The sequence below is a fragment of the Euleptes europaea genome, chromosome 1 (genome assembly GCF_029931775.1).
Source record: "Euleptes europaea isolate rEulEur1 chromosome 1, rEulEur1.hap1, whole genome shotgun sequence".
NCBI lineage: Eukaryota > Metazoa > Chordata > Lepidosauria > Squamata > Sphaerodactylidae > Euleptes > Euleptes europaea.
In genome coordinates this window covers 148,471,387-148,492,228 of record NC_079312.1, presented here as the reverse complement: position 1 = coordinate 148,492,228, position 20,842 = coordinate 148,471,387, and the positions used below count along the sequence as shown (strand labels likewise).

Here is a 20,842-nt window from a genome sequence, read left to right as displayed (position 1 = left end):
AGGTACTAGTGACAGCGGGGATCCCCCCACCAGTGTTCCCGCCATGACCCGGGGCGAGTCGGGACAGATAGGGGCCGCTGCCGAGTTTTGTTGAGTCTCTAGCAAAGTCAATCTCGCCAACAAGCGAGTTAAGGTTACCAAGTCCTCTTGTGCGGCGCGCACTTCATCCAATAGCCCGTCCAGGACCAAGAGTTCCTGATAGGCATCCCGATCCAAGTCCTCGGACGTCCAAGGCTTAGCATCGGCAAGGCAGCGCCACTGAACCCAAATAAGTTCCACTAGGCGGTTGATTTCCGCATCAGTCCATACAGCTTCGAGGAGCACATCACGCAGCAGAGTAGGTTCGTCAGGGCAGGTCGACGTTCCCAACAGTAGGGACCAGTGGTCCAAGTCCTCCAGGATTCCACACAAGAAACTCGAAGCTGAGATGCAGGCGAATCCTCCAGGGCTGTAGCCAGGCAGGTAAAAGGAGAGAGTGTTTCATGCCTTAATGTAAGCACTTGTTCCCGATGCACTCCCACAAGCAACACTCGCAGACAGGTAGTTAAAGAAGAGTTGACTTTAATGGAGATCATACAGGTATTCAGAGCTTACAAAAGTAAAAAAGGCAGGAATGGAGCAAAAGGGACATACAACGGAATATATGGGGGAATAGGTCGTATCATGATAGCACAGGTTGGCATGGTAACCCCTTAGTCCAACGGGCCAGGCTCCCACGAGCTTCAAAGCCTAAGAGGAATGCGATTGTTAGGAAAACAGTCCTTGAGCACAGCAGAGCATCTGTGAGAAACCAAAACTATCCCTAAACGCAGAGAGCAGGCCTGACACATCCACATGGAAATGTTCCTCGTGCTTTCCTTGTCTCAGCCTCCCATGGCTCCCCCCACCCTGGCTTTTAAAACATTGCTAACAGTTAGGTCACTGTGGAATTTGAACAGTATAACTGTTTATTGCAACAGTGTACTAGTTCCTGGCTTTCATACAGCATAGGCAGGTGTCAGCACTTTCCCTATCGAGAACCACTAGCCACAGCAGGAGACATAGTCGTCCAAAGAAGTTGGTTTAATGGTAACAAAGGCAAACAGAGCATAGAGAACCCAAGACAGCAATGGGGGAAACTGGCATGCACTTAATAATATAAAAGCATTGAAAAAAGCACTCAGCAGTACAGTCTCATGAGATTATTTCGAACACATTACAAACAGCACAGAGGTGCTGCTGCTCCCACGGACATCAGCAAGCTTCAAAGGGAACAGGAATGCAGTTTTGGGAACAGTCCTTGAAGGGGGGTTTGTGAGAAAACGAAACTATCTGAGACACAGGCCTGACATTCTGCTCCCCTTAGGGCCCCCTCTCGTTCTGCAAGAGGGACGGTTTATGGGGGTACGCGGTGTGGAAGGCGTGCACTAAGTGTGTGGCGGAGACATCTCGTGCACGAACCCATTCATCGTAGGCAGGGGGGAAGTGTTTCCAACGAACTAGGTACTGCAGAGAGCCGTGACGCACACGAGAGTCCAGGATCTTTGACACTTCAAAATGCTCCTCCCCCCCCACCATCACAGCCTCCTCAGGAGGCGGTTTCGGGTGCCAATCTGAGGCGGCAACATGCGGCTTGAGGAGGCTGATATGGAAGACAGGGTGGATATGCCTCAAGGTTTTAGGGAGAGTCAGTTCCACAGTGACTGGGTTAATTATCCGGGCAATGGGATATGGCCCCACGTACTTGGCACTGAGCTTATGACATGGTCGGGTGGACCGCAGATTCCTGGTGGAAAGGTACACTAAGTCACCAACCTGAAAGTCTTTGCTGGGAGAGCGATGCTTATCTGCTTGAGCTTTATATTTGCGTTTGGCCCTGTCTAAGTTTTTTACTAACCAGGGCCAGGTGGTGTGGATAGCTTGAGTCCAAGAGGCTACATCAACATTTCCCTCCTCCCCCGCCATATCTACATGACCAATAGGACCGAAATCCTGACCATACACAGCATAGAAAGGACTAAAGCCTGTAGATTGATGCACAGCATTATTTTAAGTGTATTCAGCAAAAGGCAATAATTCAACCCAATCATCTTGGTGATAATTGACATAACGTAAATAACATTCTAGTACAGCATTTACACGTTCAGTTTGCCCATCCGTTTGGGGGTGATAAGCACTAGACGAACCCTGTTCCACCCCCACCAACTTGCGAAAGGTTTTCCAAAATTTGGCTACGTAGGTACTTCCGCGGTCGCAAATTATCTTACGTGGAAAGGAATGTAAATGGAAAACATGTGACACAAAGAGGCGGGCCAACTTGGGGGCGGAGGGTATACCCACACACGGAACCAAATGTACCTGTTTGGAAAACAAGTCAGTAATAACCCATAGTACAGTTTTCCCTTCACTGAGTGGGAGATCAGTCATGAAATCCATAGCAATCACTTCCCAGGGTCTGGTGGGAATTTCCAGCGGTTGTAACAGTCCCGGGGGTTTACCTTGGGAACGTTTGACAGTGGCACAGATGGGACAGCTGCGAACGAAGGAATCTACATCAGTGCGCATGCCCACCCACCAAAACTGCCTGCGCAATAAGTGAAGGTTTTTAGGAAATCAGAGTGTCCCGCCGTTTTAGCTCCATGGGCCAATTGTAGGATCTCTCTCCGAAGTATCTTAGGCATGTACAATTTCGAGACTTTGTACCAATAACCACCCCGTTCTAGCAGGCCTAAAGGTAGTGCCTGAGCAGTGCGCTCGGCTAGGCACTGAGTACAAAGGGAGTCCAGGAAGGAGTCGGGCAGGATCACCCCCCCTGCAGAGGGTGAAGCAGGAGCCGTCGGCGGTGGAGGGGGGGCCCGGGTGATGTGGAGCGCTGGCAATAGGTGGCGCGGGTTGGTCTGGCGAGGGAGTCGGTTGTCGTGAGCAGCAGGGATCTAGATACTGAACAGACACAGATCCCGGCTGAGTTGGTAACAGAGGCAGAGACCGGGCCCTCTGACTCCTCTGAAGTTGGCAGTTTGCCTCCGTTGGAGTCGGAAGTTCCCACTCCTCTCATGATTAACGATGAGGAGAGTCAGCCGGCAAGGATAGAAGATTCACCCCCACGGATAGATAGGCTTTGGGAAAGATTACGCAAAGACTTAGCTACCCGTCGCAAGCAGGCACGGGAGTATAGACGCACACAAAGCCCTGAATACTGAGAGGAGCCAGGCTAGGTAATTGATGGGGTGAATGAGCACTCTACCGGAGGGTCATATAATCCCAGGCTGTTGGAAGGTTTCTCCCTGGAAGCAACGATTCAGTTTCCGGACTGCTTTGCATCCACTTCGGCTCCTGACTCTCTCTCTGACCGGCTTGAATTCCTGGCACTCTGACCCTCGGCTTGATTAACGACTCTTCTTCTGGACACCTTTGGACTCCTGTTTTGATCTCCACTAACTCGACCTTGGACCGCATGACTACCCAGCCTCCTAGCCCAGCCCGGGACCTGACATCGGTTCCCCTTGGACAGATGCTTTGCTGTCCGCTGCTTGGGTTTGGGACTGGAGCAGAGTTTGGGACGGAGTTTTTACAGCTAGAACTGGTAGAGCTCCTCTGTGTGCTGGGGTGAATAAGGAGTCCGTAGGACGGTCGATTTTCACTGGATATTGGGGAAGCCTGGAAAGAGCATCAACTAGCACGTTTTGCTTTCCAGGTACATGTTTGAGCACAAAACGGAATTGAGCGAAGAAGTCAGCCAGCCCAACGTTGTTGTTTTGCGGATAGTTTGTGGGTCCCCGTGAGGGCTTCTAGATTTTTGTGATCGGTCCAGACTTCAAAGGGGACCCTGGAACCTTCCAAAAATTGCCACGTAGTGAGGGCATGATGGACGGCTGCAGCTTCTTTTTCCCAAATGGGCCAGTTCAGTTGAGAGTGCGCAAATTTCTTTAAAAAATAAGCACAGGGGCGAAGAAGACCATCGGGTCCCCTTTGCAAAAGAGCTCCCCCCATGGCTACGTCCGACGCATCAACTTGCACAACAAACATGCGGTTTGGATCGGGGTGCTGCAGCACAGGTTCAGAAGTAAAAAGCTGCTTGAGAGTTACAAAGGCAGTTTGGCATTGATCAGTCCAATGTACCTTGGCGGTGGGCAATGTAGCAGAGACCCCTTTACCCTTAGTTTTAAGGAGGTCGGTGATTGGCAGGGCCACCTGAGCAAAGTTGGGAATGAAACCACGGTAAAAATTGGCAAAGCCGAGAAACTGTTGCACTTGCTTGCAGGTGGAGGGAGGAGCCCAATCAAGTACAGATTGAATCTTAGTAGGGTCCATGGTGAGGCCCTGATGTGAAACTATGTATCCCAAGAAAGTAAATTGTTCCTGGTGGAACTCACATTTAGACAACTTTGCGTAGAGCTGATTGCTCCTGAGACGTTGCAACACTTCTCTGACCAGAGCAATATGTTCATCCATGGTATTAGAGTAAATAAGGATATCATCAAGATAAACCACCACGCCCCGATATAATAAATCATGGAGGATCTCGTTAATGAGTTGCATGAAGACCCCCGGGGGCCCTTTTAACCCGAAAGGCATTACCAGAAATTCGTACATTCCGAAGCAGCTCGAGAAGGCTGTGAGGGTGTTGTTGTGCAGGTGAGGAGCGAGGGCTGTAAGCTGTAAGCGTAGTCTGGGGAACAGTCCAAGGTCATTCACAGTGAAGGCAGAGTCCGAGATATCAATACAGGCAAGGGAAGTCCAAGGTGTTAGTCAGAGCCAGTTCAAGAAGTCAGGATATCAGGAATCCAAAGGATAGCAGGGAAACAAGGCCGGTACACCAGGAGGTTGGTGACAAGTTGCTTGCACAACAGCCAAGCCTAACTGATGGCTTAAATCCCTTCCCCTGCTGCTGTAGCAGAGCCAGCTGGTGCTGATGAGGCTGAGTTCACAGGTGGTGCTTCAGCCCTGCTCTTCCTCATCACTGCTACTGGGGAGGTTCCTGTGTAAAGCCTTCAGTCTAGCACTCTGCCGTCTCTGCTGCATTGCCAGACGAACCTGTTGTCTTTTCTGCTCCAGTGGCCTTGGCGAGGCCTCTGGAGACACTGCATGTTGCAAGGTGTCAGGTCCAACTGGAGTCCTTGAGCTGGCAGGCTGCAGGCATGGTGAGTCATCTCCTGACTTTGGCTGATCCTCTATTCTGGCCTCTACCTCCTCTTCGTCAGAGGAGGTCTCTGCAGGCTGACTCTCTGCAGGCTGACTCATGACAGAGGGGTTCATCCCCATCCCGAATCCGGACCCGGTAATAAGCTTCAACCAGGTCCAGTTTAGTGAAAATGCGCCCCTCCCTTAGTTGTCCTAAGATGTCCGAGATCAACGGTATGGGGTAGACGTTGGTTTGGGTGACTGCGTTGAGTTTTCGAAAGTCCATGCATAAGCGCAAGTCACCCGTCTTCTTACATACAAAGAAAGCAGGGGCTGAGTTGGGGGCAGTTGACGGCCGAATGAACCCTCGAGCAAGATTTTTATCCAAAAAGTCTCGTAGCACGGCGCGTTCGGAAACGCTCATAGGGTAAATCTTGCTTTTAGTCAGTTTGCAGTCTCCCACTACCTCAATCGCACAGTCCGTGGTGCGGTGAGGGGGTAAGGCATCGCATTCTTTTACACCAAAAACGTCCTCAAAGTCTCGGTATACCTCGGGCAATGGGGTCGGCAATAGAGCATCGGAGGTTAAGGCTGAGGCTGGTGGAAGTACAACCGCGACCTCACGTCGATGCTATTCACATCCAGGGTTGGTAAACGTAATAGTGTCAGCTTCCCAGTCTATGGAGGGACTGTGTCCCTTAAGCCAATTGATCCCCAAAATGACTTCGTACCGGATAGGAGCTATGGTAAAGTCTATTTGCTCCCAATGGGATCCGATACCCATCGCCACCCCCTGTGTGCGACAGTTGACCGGCCCCCCTTTAAAGTGGCTACCGTCCATTTGGGCAAATTGGACGGGAGCCGGTAGATCTTTGGACTTGACTTCTAGGGCTGCAAACGTGGCCTCATTGATTAAAGAGTGCCCGCAGCCGGAATCTATGAGCGCCTTGACACGTAACTGGGGGCCCTTTTTATAGTGTTGTAACACTACGTCCACATAAACAGTGTTTTCGACTTCACTCACCATGACAGGAGCCTTGGATTTTGCAGGAGGTTCCGCAGGAGTCTGTGGGGACGCTCCACTCACCACAGACCGTATCCATTTTTTGACAGGTCAAGAGGAGATTCCAGATTTAGGGCTGGGGAATTCCATTGATGATCTTTGTCAGAAGAAGGAGAGCTGTCCCCCACTGGGGCACTTGTAATCCAGGACCCTACGGGATTGATGGGTGCAGGGAGACTAGACGATTCTCTGACGTGAAGTGCAGAGGGTGTGGGTCGTCCCGGTGCTGCGGGTGGCCGCGGTGCCTCTGCGTTGAGGTCGTCCCGAGCTCGAGGCAGTACGCTTGGTCGAGTGGGTTCTGGACCTTGAGGGCAAGCCGCTGCAAAGTGGCCCATAGCACCGCAAACGAGACAGGCTCCTCTCTGGAATCGGGACTCGCGATCCAGAGGGAGTCGGGTTGGTCTCCGCGGGTTGGGAGTCGAAGGTTTGGTGGGCGGTTTTTGCCCGCTCTTCTCCTTGGTCCTATTTCGGACTAGTGAAACAAATCGCCGGCGGCTTTCTACTTCCTCGGCCAGTAAAATCCAATCCTCAAGGGTATCTGGGTCGCCTCGCATATAAGACCAGTTCAAAATGTCTGGGTGCAAGGCTTCTCGGAAGTAGTGGATAAGGGTAGCTTCAGGCCAGTCCACTACCTTACTCACGAGTCGTTGGAATTCATCTGCAAATTCCCGAACTGGAGAGGAGCCTTGCCTGAGTTGCAAAAGTTCCGCTTTGGCTCTCTCTCCCATGAAGGGATCTCCAAAGCGCCGTCGCAAGGCGAACATAAAATTGTCGAGGGAGCGAATGGAGCGGGACTGCGTATCAAACTGGAGGATCATCCAGTCGGCCGCTTTTTCTGTTAACAGAGAGGCAACGAAACGGACGCGGCTATCTTCGGTAGGGAAGAATTGTCTTTGCTCCCTCATATAACTATCCACATGATGCAAAAAACAGGGCAAAGTTTCAACAGAGCCATCATAAGTAACCTTCAGTTTCGGTGGCTTCAATGGCATTGGGGGTACAGGCGGGTATCCAGGCACTGGGGCTCCTGGTAACCCCGGTGCACCCGGTGGCACCGGTAAAGCAGGTGCAACAGGCACTCTGCTGGGCACTGCGGGGCCTCTGCCTGAAACTATGGGTCCTCCATCAGGAGCGACGGAACCCCCGCCAGGAGCTGTGGGGCCTCCGTCAGGAGGAACCACCGGCGCAGCTGGTTGCTGCGGCGGTTGTTGTGGCGGTTGTTGCGGTGGCTGCTGTGGTGTCACGGGAGCGGGGGCAACGGGCGCAGCTTGGGCCCGTTGTGTCATTGTTCCTGAGTACTAAGGTCAATTGATCCTGCAAGCGTGCCACCTCCTCCATAAGGTCCAGATTTTGGTTACATAACAAAAATACCTCGTCGCCAGTGCCGCCAGCCCAGCGGGACTGGCTGACCCATAAATTAGTGGCCCAGAGAGACTCCCCCCCATATAGGTCCTCCTCGTCGGAATTGTCTGGCCTCTCGGGCAAAGTCCCCGCCAACCTGCGGGAGCGTTGAACGCTACGCGACGGGCTGAAAGACGGGGAGAACGGGGGTAATTCATAGCCCCCAGGCTGTCTGGGGCATGTGCCCATTCAGCAGCTAAGCGTTCCCTCTCTTCCTGCTCAGCCCGAGCTTTTGCCGCTGCTTCAGCTGCTGTCCGTGCTTGCTCCTCCGCTCTCTTGCGCTCGGTTAGGGCCTGGTCGGCTTCCAGTTTGGCAGTCAGTGCCGTGGTAACGAGTGGAAGGGCCTCCTGTTCCAAGGTGTAGAGGAGCTCAGCGCGATCTGCCAGATCCAACATCGGCTGGATCTGTACCGCCAAGGCTGCCGCATCAGCACCGAAGTCGGGGGTGAGTTGTTTCGTGAGGTCAGCCACTGAAATAGTGGCCGCAGTGTGGCCCTGGAAGAGGGTAGCCACCCGTGTGGCCACCGCTTTCGCTTCCGCTTGGCAGAGCTCGGGGTGTGTGTGACTGGGGTCGCCATGTCGTCAGAACGGATCAGGACCGCGGTCAGAGTTATTTGTGTTTCACAGGCAGTAAGTCCGGCCAACAGGCTAGTCAGCAATTGTAAATCCTCAGCCGCCAACCGAGCATCTTCCACCAACCAGTCAAGGGTATGGAGGTCTTGGCAGGCGCTGGTATCCGCAATGTCAGATGTCCAGGGGACCGTCGCGGCTAGAGAACGCCACTGAGCACGAACAAGTCCAGTCAGGTGTTTAACTTCCGCATCAGTTCGATGTAGTTCAGCTATAACGTCCCGTAAGAGTTCAGGGTCGTCAGTCACTGTTCCCAACGGAAGAGACCAGGGATGGAAGCCTTCCAGGGCTCCTAGCAGGAACCCGTCACCCGGGGAACAGATCCCCCGGGTCCGGGCGAACCACACGGGGCTCCAGCCACGGGTAGGTCACTCGGAGAGCACCGTCCCTGCTCCAGTCCGAGTGGCAGGCGAACCCCCCGGGGTTCCAGCCTGACAGGTGAGAGAAATGATTTCTGTCTTAATGTCAGCTCTTGCCCTATCGAGAACCACTAGCCACAGCAGGAGACGTAGTTGTCCAAAGCAGTTGGTTTAATGGTAACAAAGGCAAACAGCGCATAGAGAACCCAAGACAGCAATGGGGGAAACTGGCATGCACTTGATAATATAAAAGCATTGAAAAAAGCACTCAGCAGTACAGTCTCATGAGATTATTTCGAACACATTACAAACAGCACAGAGGCGCCGCTGCTCCCACGGACATCTGCAAGCTTCAAAGGGAACAGGAATGCAGTTTTGGGAAAACAGTCCTTGAAGGGGGGTTTGTGAGAAAACGAAACTATCTGAGACACAGGCCTGACAGCAGGAGACCTTTTATTGATGCCTTGTTTTGAATTGGCAGCTTGTTTTAAAATTATGCATGTTCTGGATAAAGAGGACAACACAGAAAGGATCTGATGAAGATTCACTGAAAATAGAGTTTGGCTGGCAATCCATTTGCTTGTCATGCGTTAGCTCCTTTTTAGTATTACATATTTTTACATTTGTAGTGTTCATTTTACTGTGTATTTATATACTTGTTATTGGTACGTTGTTTATAATTGTATACTTGTTTTTTTTCTCGTGTGGCGGGTCCCATTGGTGTTTTCAACTTGGAGTTTACAACACACCCTTATTCTTGATATACCATCCTGTACTTTGTGTTTTTCCCATCACCAGATATCTATACTGAACTCATATGGTGGGAGGTAAAGCATCCTACCAGTTTGCAGGGTTTTTGCATCATTGCTGTTCTGACTGAAAGTGATTGGAACCTCGCATACAATTCCCAGGACTGATCTAGAGCTCAGAGTAGTCCACTATTTTTTTTAACTTCCACTCTATATTTATGATGATGTCCACCATTGCAAATGTGGTGCTTATTTCTCATGTCCTTCTCCAACATATGGTTGCATATGTTCTGAATATTTGTTTTAGATGGTTGTGTCCACCACCACCGGGCATCTTGAAAGCAGAAACTGACAGGTGGATGATCTCATGAGACCCCTTGCCTAGCATTTTCCCTATGTAGGTCATCCTTTAACCTTCTGATGTAGCGAATTCAGCACTGGTTGTGTGTTTTATATGGAAACAGCTTCCTTTGTGCCAAGCTGTTGTCTGTTTGAAGCCTGTCATAATCCTGGTTCTCTGAAGGAGGATGAAGTTTACTCTGAACGATGTGCCGTATCGGAAGTAGTGGGATCACCTTATTTGTAATGATTTCATTTTGTTGTCCACTTGATTTATAGAGATGTAATTGCTATTTCCGGATGCATCCGCTTTCAGTTGTACCTTTCTTGACCCAAGATTTGAACTGAATGGTTGTTAAAAAGAGATGCTAATAAGTCTCCTCCTTCCATTCTAGTTGGATTTAACTCCCGGAAAGAAATTGAAGCCCTGAGATCAGTCTATGCCAAACAAAGTCCTGATTCTAAATCATCCTGCCAGACTGATGCTGCTCCACCCAAATCAGTGAAGGTACAGTGGATTTTCTTTTTCTTTACTAAAAGTTTTTTCACATGGAGACAGGCTTGTGTGGTTTCCCAGTTCCCGGTGCTGCAGTGCAGTAACAATGAGGCTTTCTCCATGGTAGGTTTCCCCACATTTTCTCTGCCCCAGAAGTGCCCCCTATATGCCACCAGAGTTTTTTTTCCTGTTTTTTAAAGACGCAATTGATTATCCTTACAGCATTATACCAATCTGTCTATCAGACTCAAGTCCCAATTTTTGTTTTTTAAAAAGTCTATTTTGCCCCTTTCATCCTTTTAAGAATCTGGCAGTCCTACTTCTGCCCCTTTCTATCATGCGCACATATTCTTCATCCAGCTAAACATGCAGCCTGGCTCAGCTAAGAGCTGACATACATAGAACCTAGTCCTACTGCACCTAAGCAATACAAGTACTACACAGGTTCTCTTAAATAGAAAGATGAACTTTATTTGGAAAACAGAGTAAAGAGGGAAGTTAATTATAACTGCTTGCATGGGAAACAGGGACAAGGGAATGATTTAAGGATGTAAAACAGTTAAGTAAGTTTAACGCAGCCAAGATAAAATGGTTCCCTAGCTTCATGGCTTACAGTTCTTCATAATTCCTGAGCTCTGTTAGCCTGACACGAGCCTATCCTATGAGGGATTCCTTTTCCCTTCTGTGCTTCTGGAAAAGGCTAGAGTAACTCTCAGAGTTTTATCTGTTATAATCACCTCCTAACATGGATAGGTGCACTGTTCCTGGCTGATGCTAAGCCAATTGGTGTATTCCTTTTTGAAGTGAACTCCTGTTCCTCTCTCCGGGGCTTTGTTGTCCTGTTACTGCTCTGACTAGAGATGCTTTATATAGACCTAGCCTGGGCTTAGAAGCCGAAACAGGAAAATCATGAGGACCAGGTTGGGGCTCATGAGAATCAGGTTCCCTGAATTCCCAGCTTTAATTTTAAAAAATCTTTTGTTGTGGAGACATAAAGGAAAAGTAAAGGGGCTAATTTTTTAATGGAAGCTGGGTATTCAGAGAACCTGAAGCTGGGTATTCAGGCAGATTGCTACATCATTTTTTTTTGTCCCATCAAGTCAGGGCATGCCATTATAATGCTGTAATGATATTCAATGGCTGATTTTTTTTAAAAGCCCCCAATGGCAGGGCACAAAATAGCCACCATGGAGGACTGGGCCAGGGAAAATGGTGCCTATGCAGGCAGGACTGGGAAAGTGGGCTTTCCCATCCACATTGGGGCACCATGGCTTCACAGCAATCTTTTCCTCAAAACATCACAGCAAAGCAGGTTTGGGAATGCTTGCAGGAAAGGCAGGGAGAGCCCGGGAGGTACACAGAAGCTCCATAGTGTTGTGGGAAAGACTGCAGGGAAAAAAACCTCACTTCTCAATGGCATCCAGGGGCGGAGGGGGGGGGAGACCTTAGTAGCAACATGTGATACAAAAGAAATGTGAACTTAAAGTGTTGGCTAGTGAGTTGCATTTGCCTCTCCCCACTCCCAAGTCTTGACTTTCAAAATTATCAGCAGCCAAACTCTTCCATGCTTAATTTTGCTAATTTAAAGCATGTAGGAACTGCAGAGAAGGAAAACAAAACCTACTGTGTAATTTCATTTATTAACGCTTTAAAAATAGATTATAGGCTGAAGATACTCTGGTAGGAACTTTTTTTTTTAAAATGTTGGTACAGTGACAGCTTAAGATCTTTTGGTTATTGGTGGCTTTTGACTGTGTAACTGAAGGGGGGGTGATTGTGGCTCCCACTACTGTTGAAATTATGTTCTCAGCTTTGCAATGAGCTTGCTTTAAAGACTTGGAAGTAGCCCATTAAGTCATCACTCCCCATTCTTTAACTAGAGAGAATAACTAGTAAATCTAGTTTATGATTATTCATAGTTGACAAATGCTGTAAAATGTATAGGATTATAACTTTTGAGGAAGGCTCCTCTATTATGGCTTGGGCACCCCAATTATCAGTTGGCGTTTTTCAGTGTGAATATGGGCATGGTTTTCCACTCTCGAGTTCTTCTCTGAACACACGTCATATCAGCCCAGAGATGTGTTTATAAAATAGCCATTTGTCTTTTCCAGCTTCTGTTTCCTGCTCCTGGTTCCTAATCTCTACTCCTGCCTTCTGCCTCCCTCCTTAATGTGAGCTCAACTCTCAGCTTTCTTGCCTGTTTTCTCTTTTTATGAAAGGGACTTCAGCCTTCTGCAGTAGTTGGTTTTCATAGCTTGCATTTCCCTGCCTGTGTTTGTGCAGGGCACTTTTAACCCAAAGGATCCAAGGCTACATTGTTTTCTTAAAACTCATATAGAAAAAGCCCCAGTTAAGATCTGTGACTTGGATGCTACTAGCTTCCCTGCTCAACTTTGCCTGATTCCCCTCCTCATTGCAGCTTTTGCCCACATGGGTCTCATACTCTTTTTGGCAGTAAGAAAGGGGCGCTCATCCCCCTTTCATCAGTGGAAAAGCAGGTAGGATGAGCCGCAACAATTGCAACTCTGAACTGATTCAAACAATTGGAGTCCGCACACTATGCTATTCTTCACCATCAGAACTACTTAACGTTTACAAAGGTTCTTCTAGGTTTTGTGGGGAAACATGTTTGCAGCAAATGCACTAATAATGTTATGCTTTGCAAATGTTAGGTTCCTAAACAGGACTGGGGAAATCAGTTTCCAACAGACAATCAAGTTGAGTGCTTAGGTTCTTGTGAAATGGTCTGCATTATTGTATTAATTTCCAATGACTATAATACAGAAGGAGGTTGAGAGTTTCAAGCAGTCTATTAGGCCCAATATACACACCGGGTGAAAACTGCCCCAAATGCGCAGGACAATTTACACACCAGAACAAAGGATTGCAACAACCTCTGGTCAGGGGTGTTACAATGTATGTAATATAGTGCATAGATACACAAAGACCCAATGATGGACACCTTTGGATTAGCATAGGCCTATCACTGTGGTTTGAGGCGGGGATTTAGGTGGCTGCATGAAGAACCGAAACTTAACATTCCTTTCTGACACTTCTGGTGTCTTAAATCCCTTGGTCTTAGGCCTTGTTAAGGAGCCTGGTTGTACCAGGCCTGCAGGATGAGATCACTGACACCTGATAGCAATGGCTGCCAGCTTATGCTAACTCATATTCACACACTAGTGAATATGAACCAAAGATTAGTTCTCTTTGGGGCATTGCCTTTACATATGTGTGCAGAATATATGTGTGCCTGATGCTATGCCCTTATACTTGAGCATAGCACCTCATAAAGCTATGAGGGTACATACATATGAAAGAATATATGTTTTTCCATAAATGAAGTTTATAGGCACTTCACTTGTAGCTGGAAGAATATTTTCCCCATGCTGCTCAAATATTGGGACTTCTGTGTGATTACCAGGGAGAGAGAAAAAATTGCTGTTTGCTCTCTTTCTCCCTCCCTTTCAAAAGCAATTTCTCTATGTTAGGGATAAAAAGCCTTGCATTGCTTAAACTGGCGGGATTACCTAGGCAATTTTTGACCCATGAGGGCAATTAGTGCAACATAATGTATTGGCTGTGGAGCTGTCATCTGTGGATAGTTTTTGGCTATTTTTTGGCTTGGGCCACACATCCCAGTTGCCAGGCGTAATGGTTCAAGGTTTAGTTCAGGAGATTAGATTACTTGTCGCTTTAGAACATTGGCACTAGCTTCTGAAACTGTTTCCACATAAGTTGCTTTTAGGAAAGCAGACCTGTCACTGTTAACTCCTGGCCTGAAGGCAGAATGTGTCATAAAAGCTGCTTTAAGTATGCCCACTTGCTTGAGGTGCCAGATTTGTTTAAGCACTCTTCCTCTTTCCTTTTGCTTGTTTGATTTGGGTGTGCATGCTCTCTCTCTCTCTTGCGTTTTATGTGCTGGTAAAGACATACACAACTCTTCAGAAGATCAGCCTAATCTGGAAGAGCCCTCACTGTGTTAGTCCAAACATACCTTTCCTCTCCAGTTTCAAACTTGGGGGGTGAGGGAGAACAAACAAGCATGTCTAAATGGAAGCCTGATGAGCATGGTGCTGATTGGCTGCCCACCCGTCACCAAGACCTTTGAATCCTTGGAGCAGTTCTACATTAAAAAAAAAATCCTTTTTTGATCAGGTGGTAAATGCTCAAACACAATGTGCACCCATGTGGCATTTAAAAAATATATATGCTGGCCAGCATTTGATTTGTTGATAAGCATAGCTTTTTCGTTAGTGAAAATCCAGTCTGGCACAACAGCAGAAGAATCTGGTGTGAGCTCTGTTTGTTGCGTCTGTCTTTACCCCTAGACAGCTGAGTGCTTTTTGCTGATCTAGCCCTTTTTAAAGTTTTCCTCTTGCATTCTCTTTTCCCATCTGCTGGCCTTCTGCAAAGAGACTGAAGATATGTGCAGATGGTTGCAATAGATTGGGGGCATGATTTAGATAGTTAATTTATTGCTCACTGTTCCATGTTTCTTTCTTATTGGTTTAATTTTGGGCCACTTCCATAAAAATGGGAGGAGAAGGCTGTACAGTTTTTGGGTGTGTGGAGCCTGGCTGCAGTATGAGAACTGGAAGGGAAGGTGGTACTGCTGTTTCAAAACTAAATGATCAGTATTCAGCTTTAAGGGAACTTTGGCTAGAATTAACTTTCAGGGTTACCTAAAGAAAAATACTAAGGAAGGGAGAGTGCATCAGTCTCATACGTTAACGTTACCTCCCTTTTTTTCATCAGAAGTTCCAGCTGCCAGCAAAGGAAACCTGCTTTGCATGCAAGAAAACCGTTTACCCAATGGAGCGTCTCTTTGCCAACCAGCAAGTTTACCATATTAGCTGCTTCCGCTGTTCTTACTGTAACAGTAGACTCACGTAAGCCTCGATCATTGCAGTACCAATGGAGTTACTCTGAAACAAATGGGGGGTTGTCATAAACCTGTGGGTTAGAGGAGGGGGGAATCTTTTCTGGGCTCAGAAACATGAAATTCTTCCTTTTTTGGCTGTAAATCAGTAGCTGCTGAGGAACTGAGTGCTTTGGTTACAATTGCGCATGCCCCATATGTGACTGCCCTTGATCATTGAACTACTTCAGGAGATCTAGGAATGGTAGTAAAAGGAACACTCTTCTTACAATATATTGTGGTAGTGAATTCCATCAGTTGAGGCCACCATCTCAGAGGGCTTTAAAAATTAATGACTCCATGGATCATTGTCATGCCTAATAGCTGTTGATCAGACCTAAGTGGAGCCTCCAAGTCCTGAAAGTGCACCTCTGAACATCAGATGTTGGGAACAAATAGGGAGCTTGCTGTCTTCACACTCTGCTTCTCAGAATCATCTGCCAGGTCACTGTGGAGAACAGAATCTGGACTAGATTAATCGTTGGTTTGATGTAGCAGAGATCTTATAAAGGTAGTGGGTGCATCTGCCCATGCAAAAAGAAGCCACTATTCCCACTGTTCTCTTCATCAGAAAAGGTGCATGTTTTGGACAGATCATTGGTGGCAGGCAAACCTCTCCTAGTAGTCTGGGCTAGGATTTGACTTGGTCACTGCTCTTCTCACTGAGAAGAGTGTGAAAAGGATTCCATACCACAATGCCGGATACTCGGGAAGATAAAGTAGAGATCGTCATGAAAATTGCAAATTAGGGTGGCAGTTGCTTACCCTGCTGCAAGGCAGCTCTGCTATTGTTGTGCAAGTGTTTATGTCATGATGGTATCAGGACCACCTGATAGAGACCATTTCCCTGTGGGCAAGAGGAATTGATCACTGTACTTTACAATGGAATCCAAGGACTGATTTCCACCCCTGCCTGTGCTGGTTTCATGGCAGGAAGGTGTCAGGGTTGTGTTTTCTCAGAAGGTAAATTAGACTGGAGATAGTCATCTAGTTTGAAAGCTGCAAGTTGTTCAGGAGAGGCTTTGCGTCCCATGGGGTATTCACACACCTTTCACCTTTGGTTTGTTTTTAAACTAAAAACACACACAAATGCTGGTTTGCAAAGGGTGGATTCAATATCTACACCAAGAGCATCAATCCCTCTTTCACCTGACCTCATCTGTCTCAGAAAAACGAATCTATTGTCTGTCCTCCACCTTGACCATTAGCAGAATATGAGTGTCGGTGCTTTGCGCTAGTCCTTGCTATGGTAAAGCAGCAGCCAACTTATATGATGCTACAATACTACTGATATTATTTGTTTATATGCCATCTCCCCCCCCCCCCGGGACTCAAGGTAGCTTACAGCACACACAAAATACAATGTAAACAAAAGGAGAGAAAAGGGCTTCTGGGTGAGGGGGCAGTTTTTCTTTCTCTGCTGGCAGATCTTTTTACTTGTTCCAGGCTATGATCCTTTGGGCTAACAGCAGAAGGCAAAGATGCCCTTTGGCTCTTGAGCTCCACTCACTCCTTTAGGCCAGCTCAGGCTGTGAAAGGTTACCTGCAGGAAAAGCGCAGGGCAGAGACTTGGCTAAAAGGGCTTATAGCAGCTGGGTGGTGGTCCAGTACTTTCCCCTTCTCATGCCTCTAGGCCAGCCCAGGCTTTAAAAGGTTACCTGAAAGATAGGGATGGGGCAGATGTACTTTGAGGAACAGATACCTGTATTACTTAACCTGCAAGTGAGAATATTATATTTGCTGTATATCCTTTTAGGTATTCTAACTGAATTTTTTTTGTGTGTGTGTGTGTGCATGTTTTCTTTTGCAGTCTTGGAACATACGCATCTCTACACGGGAGCATTTACTGCAAGCCTCATTTTAACCAGCTCTTTAAATCCAAAGGCAACTATGATGAAGGCTTTGGGCATAAACCACACAAGGAACTGTGGGTAAGCAAAATGGAGAGCGAAGAATCCCCAGAGAAACCTGCATCTGTTGGGAATGCAACAGAAGGTCCCCAAAGTCCTGGAGTGGAGGATGCACCGATTGCAAAAGTTGGAGTTCTGGCAGCCAGCATGGAAGCAAAAGCTGTCGGCATGCTGGAGAAGGAAGACAGGCCGACTGAAACGAAGAAACTGAAGATTGCCTGGCCACCACCTGCTGAGCATGGTAGTCAAGGCAGTGTCTTGGAAGAAGGTCTCAAAGTATTGAAGCCCAAGTGGCCCCCAGAGGACGAGGTTTCTAGGCCAGATAATCAAGAAGATGTAGACCAAGACCTTAAAAAATTACGAAGGTCCTCTTCACTGAAAGAAAGAAGCCGGCCATTTACAGTGGCAGCCTCTTTTAGAACAATGTCTGTTAAGAGCCATAGAACTGAAAATGGGTCTCATTCCAAAACCGAGAGGAGTGCTGTCAGGCGACACGAGGAACTGGCCAAGGAAATGTTGGTAGAAGACAAGCCAAGGGAGGAAAATAGCACATTCGATCCTAAAAACACCCCCAGTGTAGAGGAGATGGAGGAGGAGGCTAAAGAACTGGAGAAGGAGAAGGGAGAAGCAGGAGGAGGAGGAGGAGAAAGCCTGTTTGCGAATGGCCAGCGGAGTGTAGAGACGGATGAGGAGGAAGACGAAAATGTTGAAAAGCCATCTGAGTCTATGGATAAAGCAGCATCCATTCTTCCATCTCCTATGCATGCAATTGTCAGTTCTGCAACCACAAAAGATTTATTCTTTAGTCCAAGTCATAAATCCCAAGATACTGGTTTTTTCAAAGGCGAAGAGCTAGAAGATTTGACAGTGGAAGAACAGATCAAGAGGAACAGATACTATGAGGACGAGGAGGGGGAAGGAGAATAAATGGGCTTTACTAGATAACTTACTGCAAGGTGCTGGGCCTTAAATTAATGTATGTTTAATTGGGGGGGGGGGTCTTTTTCTTCCTAAAGTGGCTGCCCTCTGCAGAAATAACACAGTGCCGCAAATTGACACATAAGGGAACCATAAAGACGTGCTCGGATCTATATTGCATAGGAAAGTTCATTGGAAACCTGCAATGTAATTAACTTTGTGGGAGTGAATTAGTATACATTACAGTCATTGGTGTGGGATAGCTGCCGCCACCTCCACTGAGTAAAATTCCATTCAGAATCCTGGTCACTTCTTCAATACTCTTATCCAGTTCTGCTTTTGGTAGCTTGACATTTTTGGTAGCTTGCAGATGGAGTGGAAGAAAATTCACTGCTATTACCACTAACTGAGATTTCAGTGCTTAGGGACCAGTTCCAAACGAGGGGGGTGGGTGGAGTTTGCTTTAAATGGTGACTGCACTTTAATGTATGTGTTAAAGCACAATGGATAACTGGGATACTTTTTAATAGTGAAAACACTGTCTTCTAGATGTCCAGTAGCTATGTATCTTAAATATGCAGTTGACAGAGTGATTTTAGGGGTACATAGTTGGCAGCAATCAGGAGAAAAATCTCTTTTGCACTTTGCTCTTTTGCGTACAACTTTCGTTGTTGCAAATCAGGACCTAGGTGAATCTGAGCCTCCTGGCTGGCCAGTGTGACAGAGTACCTTTCTCATCCTTAGGTTAGAACCATGATGTTTTAATTTCCAAGAACAGTAGTAAGTTGTAGAACTGTCTGTGTAGAGGGCAAGGCTTCTGTCTACAGTGTATTACTACTCGTATTCTGCATTTTGTCTTCCTGAATCATGTTTTCTACTTGAAATTTCCACTCTTCTTTCTACTCTTGGATGCAAACCCTAAGTTAAGAAGCTCTCTGTGCACCAAACTGCCAGATTTTCAGAGTTAGCACGAAAAATAACACATGCAGAACAAACAAAATCTACATGATTAAAAAAAGACACAATCGTGAGATTTTTCTTGAAACTGATTTCCTAGCATTGTGTGTTGTAGAGCTTTTTAACTTGACTGCATTCATTTTATAAATCATAGTATTTTTGAGCTGGGTGAAGGGGTTTTTCTTGTGTAGTTTTTAGTCTTTTCTAATGTGTTGACTTAAATTTAGATCTAACTATATTTTTAGACTTGTAAAATATTCTGCTTTCTTACAATCTTGCTGAGTATGAAACATTTGTATTCAATAAAGACGCTGTCATTTTTACTGTTGTTGCTTCTGATACAGCCTTTTGTGGCCATGACATGAAGGTGAGAATGTACTGAACATAAGTGGGTGTGCAGCTGCTACCAGTAGGCGGCACTCTTGTGCTTGGTATACAGTTTGGAAGCCTAGCCATAGTTCAGGAGACATCTCAGGGCCAAAGTACGAGTTCAGGTTTTTCCCCCAAAGAGCTGGGTCTGGGTTCCCAGGACCCAACTTAGGTTCCCCACTGCCACACAGCAGCTGCAGGGAATCGCTTAAAAAAAAAAAAAAAGGAAAGCCAACGGGCTGAGAATGCTCTACAAGGGAGGAAGGGCTCCTGGCTTCCCCCCAAGCCTTTTTTCCCCTGTGTGGAAACAGCACTAGGGTGGTTGTTTTCCTGTTTTTGCTGCTGCACTTGCAGAGAACATTCCCTATGCAACTCCCCCTCCCCCAGTATTGTTTCAGTTCTGGAAAAAAGCAGGGGCGGGAGGCAGGGGCCCTTCTTCCTGCTGTGGTGGCACTCTGAGCATATTTGGGCCAGCATGCTGCAGTGGTGAAAAGTGGCAGTCTCTAATCTGGAGAACCGGGTTCGATTCCTCATTCCTTCACATGCAGCCTGCTGAGTGACCTTGGGCCAGTTGCAGTTCTCTCAGAACTCTCCCAGCCTCACCTACCTCACAAGGCGCCTGTTGTGGGGGGGGGAGTGATTGTAAGCTGCTTTGATTCTCCTTTTGGTAGAGAAGAGCAGGGTATAAAAACCAACTCTTTATTTTTTGAAAGCTGTTCCTCGCAGCTGCTATGTGGCTGCAAGGAATCCTCTTTAAAAAACACCCAAACAAGTAGCTTGGACCTCAGTTTATAGACACAAGATTGGCAGACTTGCACAATGAGATGCAACTCTGATTTACACTGCAATCCTAAGCGAAAACCACAAAGTCCACTTAGATCATTGGACTTTGAAGGGTGTCGATTGCTCAGGGCAGGTGTTCAGTTTCCCTGAATCGCAGGTTACTTATTAAAATGAGCTGGTAAATAAAATGCACTACTTAGGGTGTGCCAGTATTGGAATCCATCCATAAGCATCCTAAGTTGATGTCATAGAATTGGAAGGGACCACCAGGGTCATCTGGCCCAACCCCCTGCATAATGCAGGAAATTCATAACCACGTCCCCCCCCCCCAAAGACCCCTACTCCATTCCCAGAAGATGGGAAAAAAACTCTCCAGGATCCCTGGCCTAGAGGAAAATTGCTTCCTGAATCCAAAATGGCTATCAGCATTACCATGAGCATGTAAAAAACAGCCATGAGAGCCAAACCTTCCCACCCTCTTATAATCTGCCTAAGTTCGCAGAATCAGCATCGCTGACAGATAGCCATCTAGCCTCTGTTTAAAAACCTCCAGAGAAGGAGAGCCCACCACCTCCCGAGGAAGCCTGTTCCACTGAGGAAACACTCTGTCAGAAAGTTCTTCCTAATGTTTAGCTGAAAACTCCTTTGATTTAATTTCAACCCGTTGGTTCTGGTCCAGCCTTCTGGGGCAACAGAAAACAACTTCACACCATCCTCTATATGGCAGCCCTTCCAGTACTTGAAGATGGTTATCATCTCACCTCTCAGTTGTCTTCTCCAGACTAAACATACCGAGCTCCTTCAACCTTTTAGGACTTGGTCTCAGTCCAGACCCCTCACCATCT

The 20,842-nt window shown here is 47.2% G+C and overlaps 1 protein-coding gene across 1 annotated transcript in view; it reads left to right on the top strand.

Moving 5' to 3' along the window:
• Window positions 1-18,072, top strand: part of LIMA1 (LIM domain and actin binding 1) — a 91,298-nt gene extending 73,226 nt beyond the window's left edge. Inside the window, exons 9-11 of the mRNA XM_056853896.1 lie at window positions 10,036-10,148; window positions 14,898-15,031; window positions 16,871-18,072. Coding sequence (XP_056709874.1) covers window positions 10,036-10,148; window positions 14,898-15,031; window positions 16,871-17,897 — 1,274 coding nt within the window. The 3' untranslated portion in view covers window positions 17,898-18,072. The remainder of the gene's footprint in view (window positions 1-10,035; window positions 10,149-14,897; window positions 15,032-16,870) is intronic.
• The last annotated feature ends 2,770 nt before the right edge of the window (window positions 18,073-20,842 follow it).